We start from the raw sequence: 12,103 nt of genomic DNA, 5'->3' as shown, positions 1-12,103 counted from the left end.
TGCTCTCATTTGAATGGCTGAAGAATTTTTCAAGAGTCCTCTTGTATTTGAGTTTTCAATAGCTCTATACCTGATTTATGTCTTGCATTCTAATATTCTCCTAGGTAAAATGTAACCAAATAATTCGGCCAATCACAGTGCTCCTCCCAGCCTCCAATTATTCCATATCAGTAAGTTGATAAGTCCAAAGAAAATTCACATATACAATAAAAAATTCATTCCACAAACATTTATTCAGAACTTATTATAAGCCAAACACAAGAGTAGGCCCTGGATACACATCACAGAATAAGTCAGATATGACTTCTGCCCTCATGGAACTTACAAGATATTGGGGGAATGGGGAGGGACACTAGAGATAGCAAACAAGTAAACAAACAATGACATAAATATTTATGATAAACACTATGGAGGAAAGTTTCAGGATGGAATAATGGAAAAAAGGAGAGAACCTGTTTATGGTTATCAGGTTAGGTGTCTTTGACGAGATGACATTTAAATAAATCTAGCCCCAAAGACCAAAGCAGACAGTTTTGCAAGAGCAAGGGGAAGAGTAAACCTTCCCTTGGAAGACACAGCCTGTGCAAAGGCCCCAGAGGAACAAGCTCAATAGGGCAGAAAACAGAAAGGATACAGATACCTAGAGCAGGGTGGGGAAACTATACAAACTACAGACTAAGGCTTTAGTTAGGTCTCAGTGAGCATGTTGGAGTTTGTTCTAAGTGCAAAAGAAAATCACTGAAGGGTGTTAAAGGGGTATGACATTATCGATGTCTATTGCTTTGTAAAGAAAGAAAAAGGGCAACAATAGAAACTAAGGTAGTAATGTAGACAAAAAATAATGTGGACTAAGAAATGGAATGGAAGATTTGAGATATTTTAACAACAGAATTGATAAGATTTGCTACTAAGGTGGTGGGGGGAGTAAAGGCAACTACATACAAGACAGTGGCATTAACTAAGATAATAGAGTAAGAAAACAAAGTGGGGTATAGTGGGGAATCAATAAGGATTTAGATGCCTGTGGGATAGCCAAGAAGACCTGTTGAGTAGGCAGCTCTATATTTCAGTGCTGGAAATTAAAGACATACTGATCAAGTTCTTTAAACTGACCCAGAGAGTTCATAAATCACAAATTAATGGGCAAAGCTCCAGGCTTCTATATCAAAATGGGCATGCACATGTGTACATTTTTAACATGTTCAAGTGATTCTCATGTCAACTAGAATGTGTCACTTAGGTAAATAGAATGTAATATTACAGCTCATCACCTAGAGATAGAACTCTTTATAAAAAGGAAAAAATGTTAAGATTATGGTTTTATTTACTATCTAATCTCCTCCAATCACACATTATAGAGGAAATACTGTTCTAATTAGTCATTTTTTCAAATGACATTTACTGAAGGCCACTCTGAAGATGTACAATTTCTTCTATTTCATAAATATTTTCTTACAAAATATCCATGAAATCTCTCCCAAACGAGTAAACCAAGGCTCAGAAAAGTGGAAAATCTTGCCCAAAAGACACACAATCAATAAACAGAGCCAAGACTCAAAAATCAATATAACACAATTCCAGTCTGCTTTCCACCACATGAAAATGCCACAAAGCTCACACCCACAAAGCTCACCATCTGTGACATGTCATGTGCAAAAATAATTATAACAAAATAAAATGGGGTGAGTGCCTTAAGGGAACAGAAAGGAAAATGAAAGCTGAAGGAAAAATTACTTCTTGATTTTCACTATTTTAAAAGTTTTATAACTGCAAAAACTATACATTTCTCCTTTCAAAGGACCCACAAAAGCTGCTAAGACCATGAGTTTGAATCCTATACAGAAAGCACCACCAATACTGTTCCTAGCTCAATATATAACCTCTTCACAGATATGGGTGTTTAAAAATATTAAGGCTGCCTGTACAATGGTTTCAGTAGCCATGTGTAAATCCCAGCTCTTTATCAGTCTAAGGTCATAAAACAAGTCACTAATGGCCAAACCACAGCTGTCTTGTCAGTAAAATGAGGACACAGGATTTAGATAAAGAATCTATATACATACTTAATAGTCATTATCATTTGTAATTATTATTGGAAGAGTACAGAAATAATTTATATCTGTCTTTTAACATAGAATGTTGGATTTTACTTCAAAATCTACCTCAATACTGTATCTATGTGAACAAAATAGTCTCTGCTCTGTTGGAGCTTGAATTCAAATGAGATGAGAGTAAGTAAATAAGCATATATCAATCTGTGGAAAGTGCCATTAAACAGAGGAGGAGGGCTAGGAAGTATTATAGGAGATGAGAATTTGCTCTTTTACATAGCTTATCAGGTAAACCCTCACATGTAACTAATATCTGAAGTAAGTTCAGCAAGCTACCACACAGATATCTGGAGGGGGGGAGTCTTCAAGACAGGGAGAAAGCATGTGCAAAGTTCTTGGGGCAGGAATAATATTACGGTGTGTGAAAATGGTAAGAAGGCAAATGGGGGCAGGGGAACAATAGAGACACCTGGAAGGGCAGGCTCTAAGAGCAGAAGAGTGTGGAGATCTGACTTATGTTTCAAAGAATTACTCGGATTTCTGTATGGAGACGATTATCAAATGGAAGCAGTGAGCCTCATTAGAACACTGCAACAGTCCCGGAGACACATAATGGTGACTTGAAACGAGAGAATGATGATTATCTGTGTTCTCGTTAGGTTTTGACTAGAGAACCCATAAGGTTATTTGATGAATTGGATGTGAGGAGAGGAAGAAAAAAGAACCAAGGAAAGCTTCACAACGATTTAGGAAGCATGAAGTTGGCATGTACTAACACAAGTCAAAGAAGCAATTTTATTTTCAAACACCCAGCAAATTGCCTAGTATATAGTGACCACTCAAATACTTATTTGCAAATTAAATTTAACTGAATTAACTGAACAAATTCCCAACATGAAACAGCAGACTCAATGCATTGCTTTCCTTTGCTCTAAATCTCCTTTAGCAATGGTTGTCAATTACACAAAGACTTAGTCAGTTAAGGTGCCAACACAGAACCTGCCCATGGAACACAGCAACTAATTCAATCTCAATAACCAGTGGTTTTAAATTTACAATTCTTCTGAACACTAGGGGAATTGCTATGAAAGCTCTGTGACAGCCTGAGGATTCTTACACCCAAAGTAATTAACCTGTTCATTAATGATGTCATGTTCCTGGAAGGTAGAGAAGTGCAAACAGAACTCCCAAGGCCAGAGTTAATTGAAAAGTATAACATTTCCTGATAAATTTTCCGAATGGGACAATACTGAACAAGCCCCCTTTAAAAAAAAAAAAAAAGCCACCAGTCATCAGTATTTTTCAAAAATAGCTTTTTTACCCCAAGCAAAAAGTCCCTTCACAAACAATTTCAATGAAAAATAAAACCTGCTTGAGAACATGAAATGTAGTCCCATCTTCCCCCAAGGAGGCACTTTTCCTGCCAATTAGCGAAAGTGAGCTTCACTTGGGAAAGAAGTGGCCACCCTCACCTTTAGTACCTCTCTTATTGTCCTATACCCAGATTTTCCAAGCCAGCACCGTGCTATATATAGCCCCACAAAGAATCACAGAGCTAGCAGAAATATGTTCAAAGGAATGTTCCTAAAATGAAGTGACCATCCCTTTCTCGCTTGCGGTCATTTAAAAATGTGACCCGAAGCTTGGGCATCATCTCTCTTCCACATTACTTTCCCCAAAGCCCCACCCTAACCTGATGTGTCTGTGTGTGTTTTTAATGCGCTTGCAACTTTTAGTAGGAATAAAGCTGAAAGCCCTTTACTGGGAGAAGCTGAGAGTACTGAAAACAGCAACAGGCAATACTTCCCTTCTCCCTGTCGGCAAAAAGGTCTCGAACCAACCCAACCAAATCCTCTGCGCTGCCAGCCGGCGCCGCATCTTGCCCCCAGCTGGCCTGGAAGCCGCCGCCACTGACCGCTCAGCTGGTGAGCAAAGGCCCGGGGCTTGGCCACAACAATGAGGCCAGAGGCAGAAGGGTCAGGACCCAGGTCTCCCAGCACCGCGGACGAGCGAGTGGGAGCCCGGACCGCCCGCAAACTCCCGGCAACCGCGCGGCACGGGCACCGGCTCCAAAGCCTGGGCACACGGGTTCGAGGCGCGGCGCAGGGAGGGCGCTCCGGGGAGGGCAGGCGCGAGACCCGCCTCCGGCGCAAGGAGTGCCCAGGGGTGCCCGGGCGTCCGCGGAACGGAGCTCAAAGAAGCCCGCGCGCCAGGGCTGAGGCGGCGTCCCCTCGGGAGCAGCAAGCCCAGCGCCCCCACACAACGCCACGGGCAGGGAGCGCCCCCCGGGCTTCACCTCGTCAGGGAGAAAGGCTGGAGAGAACGGGTTCAGGACGCCCCAGGAAGGGGCCTGGGAAGCTACACCCCAGCACACGGGTAGGACGCACCCGGGGGCGGGGGTTTCTCGCGTCATGACTGAAAACCGGGAACCCCTCAAGAGAGGAGAGCGGGGTGCGCGGGGCGCGCGGGGTGGGGGAGGGGCTGAGCGCCGGCGGGGCGGGGGCCGCAGGATCGCGGGGTGCGCGCTCCGGGAAGAGGAAGAGGGCGCAACCCCGGCCCGGAGCCAGGGAGGCGCGCCCGCCCGCGGGACTCCGAGCCGGCGCTGCCCCGGCGGCGAGCAGGGGGGCCGCGCGCGCGCTCCCCGCCCCCACACTCACCATGTAGAGGGTGAAGGGCAGGCCGAGCAGAAAGAGCCACAGGTAGAGGTGCAGCGCGTTCACGAAGGTGGCCTGGTGCGGGTCGTAGTACCAGCCCCCGCTGAGCGCGGCCCACACCCCCTGCCGGAGGATCTGCAGCGTCTGCGACCCCATCCCCACCCGGCGCCGCCGCCGACGCCGCCGCCGGCGCCCCCGCCCGGGCCCCAGCGCGGCCTCGCTCGCCCGCGCCCGCCGCGGCCGGGTCTAGCCCCCGGCCGAGCTCCGGGAGAGCGGGCCGGCGCTCGGGCGGTCGCTAGGGCTGCTGCAGCGGCGGGAGGAGGAGGGGGGGGAGGAGGAGGAGGCTGCGAGCCGGGAGGAGGAGACCGAGGAGGAGGAGACGGCGAGCGGCGGGGCGGAGGGCAGCCGCGGAGAGGAGGAGACCGGCCGCCACAGCGCCGCCGCCATCTTGTCTCTAGCGCCCGCGGCCCGGGCCCGGCCCCCGCCGCCCGCGGCCCGCCAGCGCCCCGCCGCCGCGACCCCCGCCGGCCGCCAGCCCTGCGCCCGGCGGAGAAGCAGGCCCGGCGCCCGGGAGGGACGGGGAGCAGGCCGCGCCCCCTCCGGCTCCTCCTCTCCGCTCCCTCCGCCCCCTCGGGCCGGCTCCCCGCGGGTGCGCGCCGCGCCTCGCCGCCGCGAGCGCCTCCTGCCGGCGCCCGGGAGAAGCGCGGGGCGGGGGGCGCGGGGCGGGGCACCGGGGGCGTCCGCGTTCCGCTCCCCGGACTCAGCCTGGCGAGCTCGTTTTCCCGCTTTCTCAGACCTTGTCAGCATCCTAGCTGACGTCTTGCGGTGTTTGGTAAAGGCCTAGGAACCACGAGGCCAGTGATAGCTGAGAGGCTCGGTGAGGGGCCGGCAGAATGAGGTACCACTGATGACTTGAGAAATCAACAAACGCACCCCAGTTTAGTTTGGACGCCCGCACGCCCTTGGAGGCTGTGGGAGACCCTTGGGTGAGAAAGATATCCAAGTCCAGCATTGGAAGGATTTGCTCTTTCCAGCCACAAATGAATAGAAGTTGCAAGAAATGTGAAAGTTTAGGGTGGACAGGCTTTATCATTTGCACGAGGTGTTTTTACTTTTTTTTTTTTTTTTTTTAGCTTGCTGTAACTTGTAGTTATTTTTCTTAATGGGCCAATCTAAACAGGGTTGAAAGATTAAGCGTGGTTCCGCCTCAAGTTACAATAGCATTTTATATGCCCCCTTTTTTTAAAAAAAAGATTTATTTATTTATTTATGCAAGAACTGAGGTGGAAGGGGGGGTGGAAGGGGGAAGGTGACAGGATTCGCTAGAGAGAGTGGGGAGCAGAACAGGCAAGGTGACTGAAATGAAATACACTGCTGAGGGGAGCAGCAGGTAGGAGAGATAGGTTAGCTTCCTGGCCAGCCAGGTATCAAACTCCTGCTGCAGTAGCTGGTGATGGCCTGATTGCACTATTTTTAAGCCCTGTGCCACCAGGGAGGCCCCTTTTGTGCCCTTTTTAAAGATGTAAAGACTGGGAGTCAACCTCGACTCTGTGTAGTGTTTGTTTATAAGGTATGTCTGATCTCACTGAGTGGGGGAAAAAGAAGTTTGAAGTTTGTTTACTAAAGCAATAAAAATATTCTCATTCCTGAATTAAAGTTGCTGTAATTGACAATGAAAAGGGCCAAAAGAAACTGGTGATGTTTTTAGAATATTGAAAAACTGTCGTCATACCCCTGTGCCTTGCCACTTTACAGTTCAAACATTTCCTCATCATTGCTCTTGACCTTCACAACACTCCTGCCAAGCAGCATAGGAGATAACCTTATTTTATGGATGAGGAAACCAAAGTTCACAGAAACAAAGTGATTGCCCACATTCTCTTAAAGAGTGCTAGGGAAAACCTCTATCATAAGCAGTCATCCTCGACACATGAACTGAACTTTGGAAGTTCATTTCTCAGCACTCATCTCATCCATTCAGATAAGAGATCAATAACTGATCAGCAGTTTTGGTTACCTATGACCAGTCCTCAAAGTATAGTCCCAAGACAGCTGTGTCAACACCATCTGAAGCCTGGTTAAAAATGCAAATTTTCTGGGATAGGGTTTCAGCAATCTGTTTTAACAAGCCCTCCAGAAGATTCTAGTGTACCTTCAAAATTGAAACTACCACTTCTAAACACCGCTCCTAGCTTTGATTTATTTCCTTATAACCGCAAGGCCATTGAGTTCCTGTAAGACTCCTTGAAATTGAGAGATGTGAACCAACACTGGTCAAAATATACTTTTAAATATATAAATATGTCTAGAAGAAAAATTAATATCAAATAATGCAATTTTACAGTTAAAATAATAGTCTTGAGGCTTAGTTACAGACACAAGACAGTGTCAAGTATTCATTTGTTTCTGTTAAAGGAGACAGGAAAGCTTTGAGCAGGTTTTGGAAGTGATCCCAAACTTTCCAACACAAAGAAAGATGTAAACAAGGATAAAATTCCAATACCACATCAGTTTCCACACTAGCAAATACCTACTGTAGTTTAATATAAAAGGATTAACAATAATAGCAGTGAGGCAGACTGGAAGAGGTGGAGACTAGCACTATATCCATCCATCCATGGAACTGGAAGCAGACAAAGCTGCCGTAATGAGCCTGCAGCCAGGAGACAGTATCTGGAGGGAATGAAACTGGCAGCAACCAGGAAGGCTGCCTGGATCAAGCTAGTTCAACACAGAAAACGGGAGTTTTGTAAGCCAATGGGCAGCTGCAACATAGCCTTGGGAAATCCAGGAACAGATCAAAATTGGGAAATCATGGCAAACAATAAGGAAATGTGTTGCTTATAGTAAAGCCCCAGCCTCAGTGCTTCTCTTGCAGATCTGGACTCTACTCCCTTTAGGGACCTGATGAAAGGCTGAGAAGAGAGGTCCTTGAGATGAATGGGTAAGTTTGGGCACATGGACTCAGACTCAGTGCATCAAGACAAATATCAAAAAGCCAGATTTGGTGAACAGACTGTGTCTTAAAAACAAAGCAGGAGTTTAATACCTAGAAGTGAGACCAAATTTCACACTGATCATGGCTACCATATGTTGAGGTCCCAGAGTGTTAATATAGAACTCTAATTCCCCTCCAGGATCACTGGGTTTGTTCCAAGAACTTAGAAATGGAGGCTTCGTGGTACCTGACACTGAGTAAAAAGGGGTTAGCAGGGTGGGCAGGCCCAGAGGTAGAAAGGCAATTATTGACTACATCTTTCAGCTCTGGACTGGTAAAAGCATTTTAGAAAAATGCCAATTAGCTGACTTTGAGTGTTAGCAATTGAAAGAATTCAGTGAAATGGATGACCTTTCAGAAAGACTGACTCAGTCATTGGGATAAGAGTGGGATGGGAGAGAATCCTACAATGCTTTTTATCTGTAACTTTCAAATGTTTATGAATGCTGCCACACAAGCTTGCTATTTTATAGACAGGAAACAAAGGCACAAAGATATTAAATGGTTTGCCCAAAGTCATATACCCCAATGAACCCATAAAATATAAGAGAATGAAAATGAAGGAATCTAATTTGCTAAGTGTTAATCCTTTTAGCCATGCATAAAAACCATTAATAATGGTACACTTCATATGTCAAAGTTAGCTGCCATGACATGCTACCAAACCACCACCTGACATTTGCTCATCTTTCAGCTAATTCTATTAAAATTATACTTCCTGACTAAATCATAGGTCCCTTGAGGGCTATGGAAATGCTTCTTAATAGCAGAGGCTCCTCTGCCTGAAAGGGACAAAGCTGAGTGTGCAAAACCTTCTGATAATCCCCACCCGACCCCACCTTGGAACAAAGATGTATAAACCACAGCTCCGGTCAGTTTAAGCAGGGATGACTGTCTTTATGAGACAGTATAGCCCACGCAGCCTCACCTAAATGCAGTATCCATGTCTCTCCTTGACCCCCAAACCAACCCTGGTTCTTTATTTCTTCCAGTGAAACCAACATTTTCCAACTCACTCAAACCTGAAACATCATCCCCCTCCCACACATACCTGGTCTGGTTTACTAGATTTTCCCCCCACCCACCTCCCCTCAGACCTTCCTTTATGCTGCCAGTTTAACAACCCTCATCAGCTCATACCAAATAGCCTTCTATTGCCTTCAGTCTCTCTTCAAAACCACAACAAATTCAATCTCCCTAATCCATGTTTCCCATGCCCTACCCTTTCTCCAAAGTTTCTGGTTCCCTTCTGTTACCTAATCACATTCTCGTTAGCAGACTTTCAAGGTCCCCCGCCATCTGAGTCCCTGTTTTCTCCATCTTCACTTCCACTACTCCCTGGCATGAGCCCATTTTTCTGGTAACTGTCCCCATACCCTTTTATTTCTATTTATCAGCCTATCCATTTATTAATTTCTGCCTCTTACTGATGCCATTTGATGTCCTAGAAAGCCTTTCTCTGCCTAACATCCACTTACAATGACTACTTCAAACCCATTCATTTGTTTTCTGAATAGCCTCAAAAGCACTTATATGTTCCATTCATTTAGCATTTATTTTTTCTTTTAAAGATTTATCTATTCATGCATACAAGAGCTGGGGCACAGGCCAGCGATGGGTGAGAGGACCCACCAGAGACAGAGTGGGCAACACGTCAAGCAGACTGACTGAGGGGAGTAGCAGGCGAGTCAGGAGAGGTCTGCCTCAACATTTGGGTTGCTCCCTGGCTGGCCGGGGATCGAACTCGTGCTGCAGAGGCTGCAGATGGCCTCATAGTGCAGTGCTTAACCCCTTGTGCCACCAGGGAAGCCTTCAACACGATGTCTAGCAAAAAGCTGTTAAATATCAGTTGATGCTCAGTTATAGAAGATGAATAAATAAAGCAACACAGAAGACAATAACTTTTCAATTTAAGCTTTTAATGTTTTATCTTTTGTTTAGTAAATTCAAAAGCATTTCACCATTTTGAAAGAAATAAGGAATAAACGTGAACATCATTTGGAAGGGCGGGGAAGTACCTTAGAATTCTGGGCCTCCCTGGTGGCACAAAGGGTTAAGATGCAACCTATGAAGCTATCCCCAACCACTGCAGCACAAGTTTGATCCCTGGCTAGGGAGTTACCCACATGGCGCAGCAGACCTCTCCTGACTCGCCCACTGCTTCCCTCAGCAGTGCACTTCAGTCAATCTGCCTGTTCTGCTCACCACTTGTCTCTGGTGAATCCTCTCACCCCCCACACCTCTGGCCTGTACCCAAGTTCTTGTATGCATAAATAATAAATAAATCTTTAAAAAAAAATTCTAACCTGAATCTCTGTTCAGTCATATGCCCCTTTAGCTATATACCCTTTTTATCACGTCAGGAAAAGAAATATCAAAATGGAGAAGGACTTCCCAGGTATGACATAATATAATTATGAAATACCAACATCTAAATATGGGGCTAAATAAAGTATAATAAAAGCAGGCCATCCATCTTAGAAATCTCACCTCAATCTGTCCTGTTTTTTCTCTTAAGTCAACTCATATGTTGAGTATTTTAGAACATGCTTTAACTGACACTAACTAGTTCGGTGATTCTCACTATGGTTTTATGTCATCCTGAGAGTCTCTTCTCTGTATTTTAAAACCTTAATTCCCTTTCCTTAAACTCACACACCTTTTTGGGCAGGGCAATGAAAGAAAAGAGGAAGTATATAGGATATTACAAAATTCCCTAAGTATTGGGAATCCCTAAATTAGACACAATGTAACATATGTTATTTCCCATCTTTTGACATTAAAGGATTCTTCTGTCAGTTAAAAGTCTAGTATGCTTAGTTATACCACATAAAAGTGCTTGTCTACATATTTCAGCCAGGATAACATAATTCAGCAAAACCCTTTGGGCCATCTGATAAAGCTGGGTGATTCTCAAGAGCTCACCCGATTAGTAGTTACCAGTGTCATCTGGAGGACTTGCCTGTAATTGTGCAGAAATGAGAGACTTGTCACCTCTGGAGGCTGGATGTCTGGTTCCTCCGGCAAACAGCACCAAGAACATTCCTTGGTGGGAAGCAGTACTCGGTAGTGGAAAGAGCATGGGTGTGGAATCAGATAAACCTGTGATTCCATCCAGAGTCTGCTACTTTCTAAATTGGTCCTACCCCAAAGTTAAGAAGCCAGGCAGAATGGAAGCGTCCTGGGGAATTCAATGTTGCAGACTCATTGCATTTAGTTTCCTTTGCTGGAAACTTTTTCTAAAAGCAAAAAAGATCATTCCAATGATATAACAAAAAGATCCTTGCCTTGGAGATTTTTCACAGCTTTCTTTATGGAAAATTTGACACTTGGGAATATATTTCTTACTAGTTTTGTTTGCTGTTTGGTTTGGCTTTTGGTCTTTATTTTTGGTCTTTATTTTTGCTTTGTCTATCATCACTGGAACTCAGCAGTTGCTAGTATGTATAACCAATTTCTAATTTGTGAACAAATAGCATATTTTGTCTGTATGTGCCTGGAGGAATGATATATTCAGGATAAAAAACTCTCAGTGAATGAGATCATGATGCAAAGGGAAACCTCTCTATCGTTCCAGCTTTCTTTCTCTCAGCATTTTTATCATTTAAACTCACTATACTTTCGAGTCCCATGGCAAGTGTTTTTGTTTTTCAACATTTTTATTATTTATTTATGCATACAAGATCTGAGGTGTAGGCTAGAGGTGCGGGGGCAGGGATGTTTGAGAGGATTCACCAGAGACAGTGTGGGGAGCAGAACAGGTGTATCTAGTGAGATACACTGCTGAGGGGAGCAGCTGGCGAGATAGGAGAGGTCTGCTGTGCCATGTGGTTAGCTCCCTGGCCAGATCCAAACTCAGGCCTCAGTGGCTGGCAGTAGCTTGACAGCACTGAGATTTAACTCCTGCACCACCAGGGAGTCCCCAGCAAGTGTTTTTCAATGGCTTGTCCAAATCAAAATCTTCTACAAAAAAACAGAAATCCAACTTATGGTACATCTGTACATAAGTGTTCTGCAACCATCCCAGGCCAGGTAGGTTCTTCGTTGATTCAGGCAGCTTGAAAGAGAATCTTGGAGTCCTTGACATCATCCCCACCACCGGTCGGGGAAACATGCCAGCAGGGAGACAGCAACTTGGACCCCCTGCCAATCTCTATTAGCTTTTTCCTCTCATAGTAGTTCTCCAACGCTCTCTACCGTACTCCACCACACTGTCCTCTGTGACACAGCCCTTCTATACTCAGTCTCTGGGCTCTGTTCTGTGTGCCGCTTACCCATGCCCATACCATACTCCAGGCACCCGCCATCAGGTATGCATACAAGACCATAGATGTCGATTGCAGATGCTAATGGCAGGAAGACGGGGGAGAAATCTGATAATTTCCATTTACTCTACAACA

The 12,103-nt window shown here is 45.3% G+C and overlaps 1 protein-coding gene across 2 annotated transcripts in view; it reads right to left on the bottom strand.

Annotated features, from left to right (window-relative positions):
- The window catches only part of PCNX1 (pecanex 1), a gene marked incomplete at both ends in the record, with an annotated part of 141,965 nt that extends 137,104 nt beyond the window's left edge, over positions 1–4,861 (bottom strand). For both annotated transcript variants that reach the window (XM_084241226.1, XM_084241227.1), the window contains one exon: positions 4,709–4,861. In XM_084241226.1, the coding sequence (XP_084097352.1) occupies positions 4,709–4,861 (153 nt within the window). The remainder of the gene's footprint in view (positions 1–4,708) is intronic.
- Between the last annotated feature and the right edge of the window lie 7,242 nt (positions 4,862–12,103).

Source organism: Talpa europaea (genome assembly GCF_964194135.1).
Source record: "Talpa europaea genome assembly, chromosome: 8".
NCBI classification, from domain to species: domain Eukaryota; kingdom Metazoa; phylum Chordata; class Mammalia; order Eulipotyphla; family Talpidae; genus Talpa; species Talpa europaea.
Note: the sequence above shows the minus strand (reverse complement) of the source record. Positions and strands in the feature narration are given on the sequence as shown.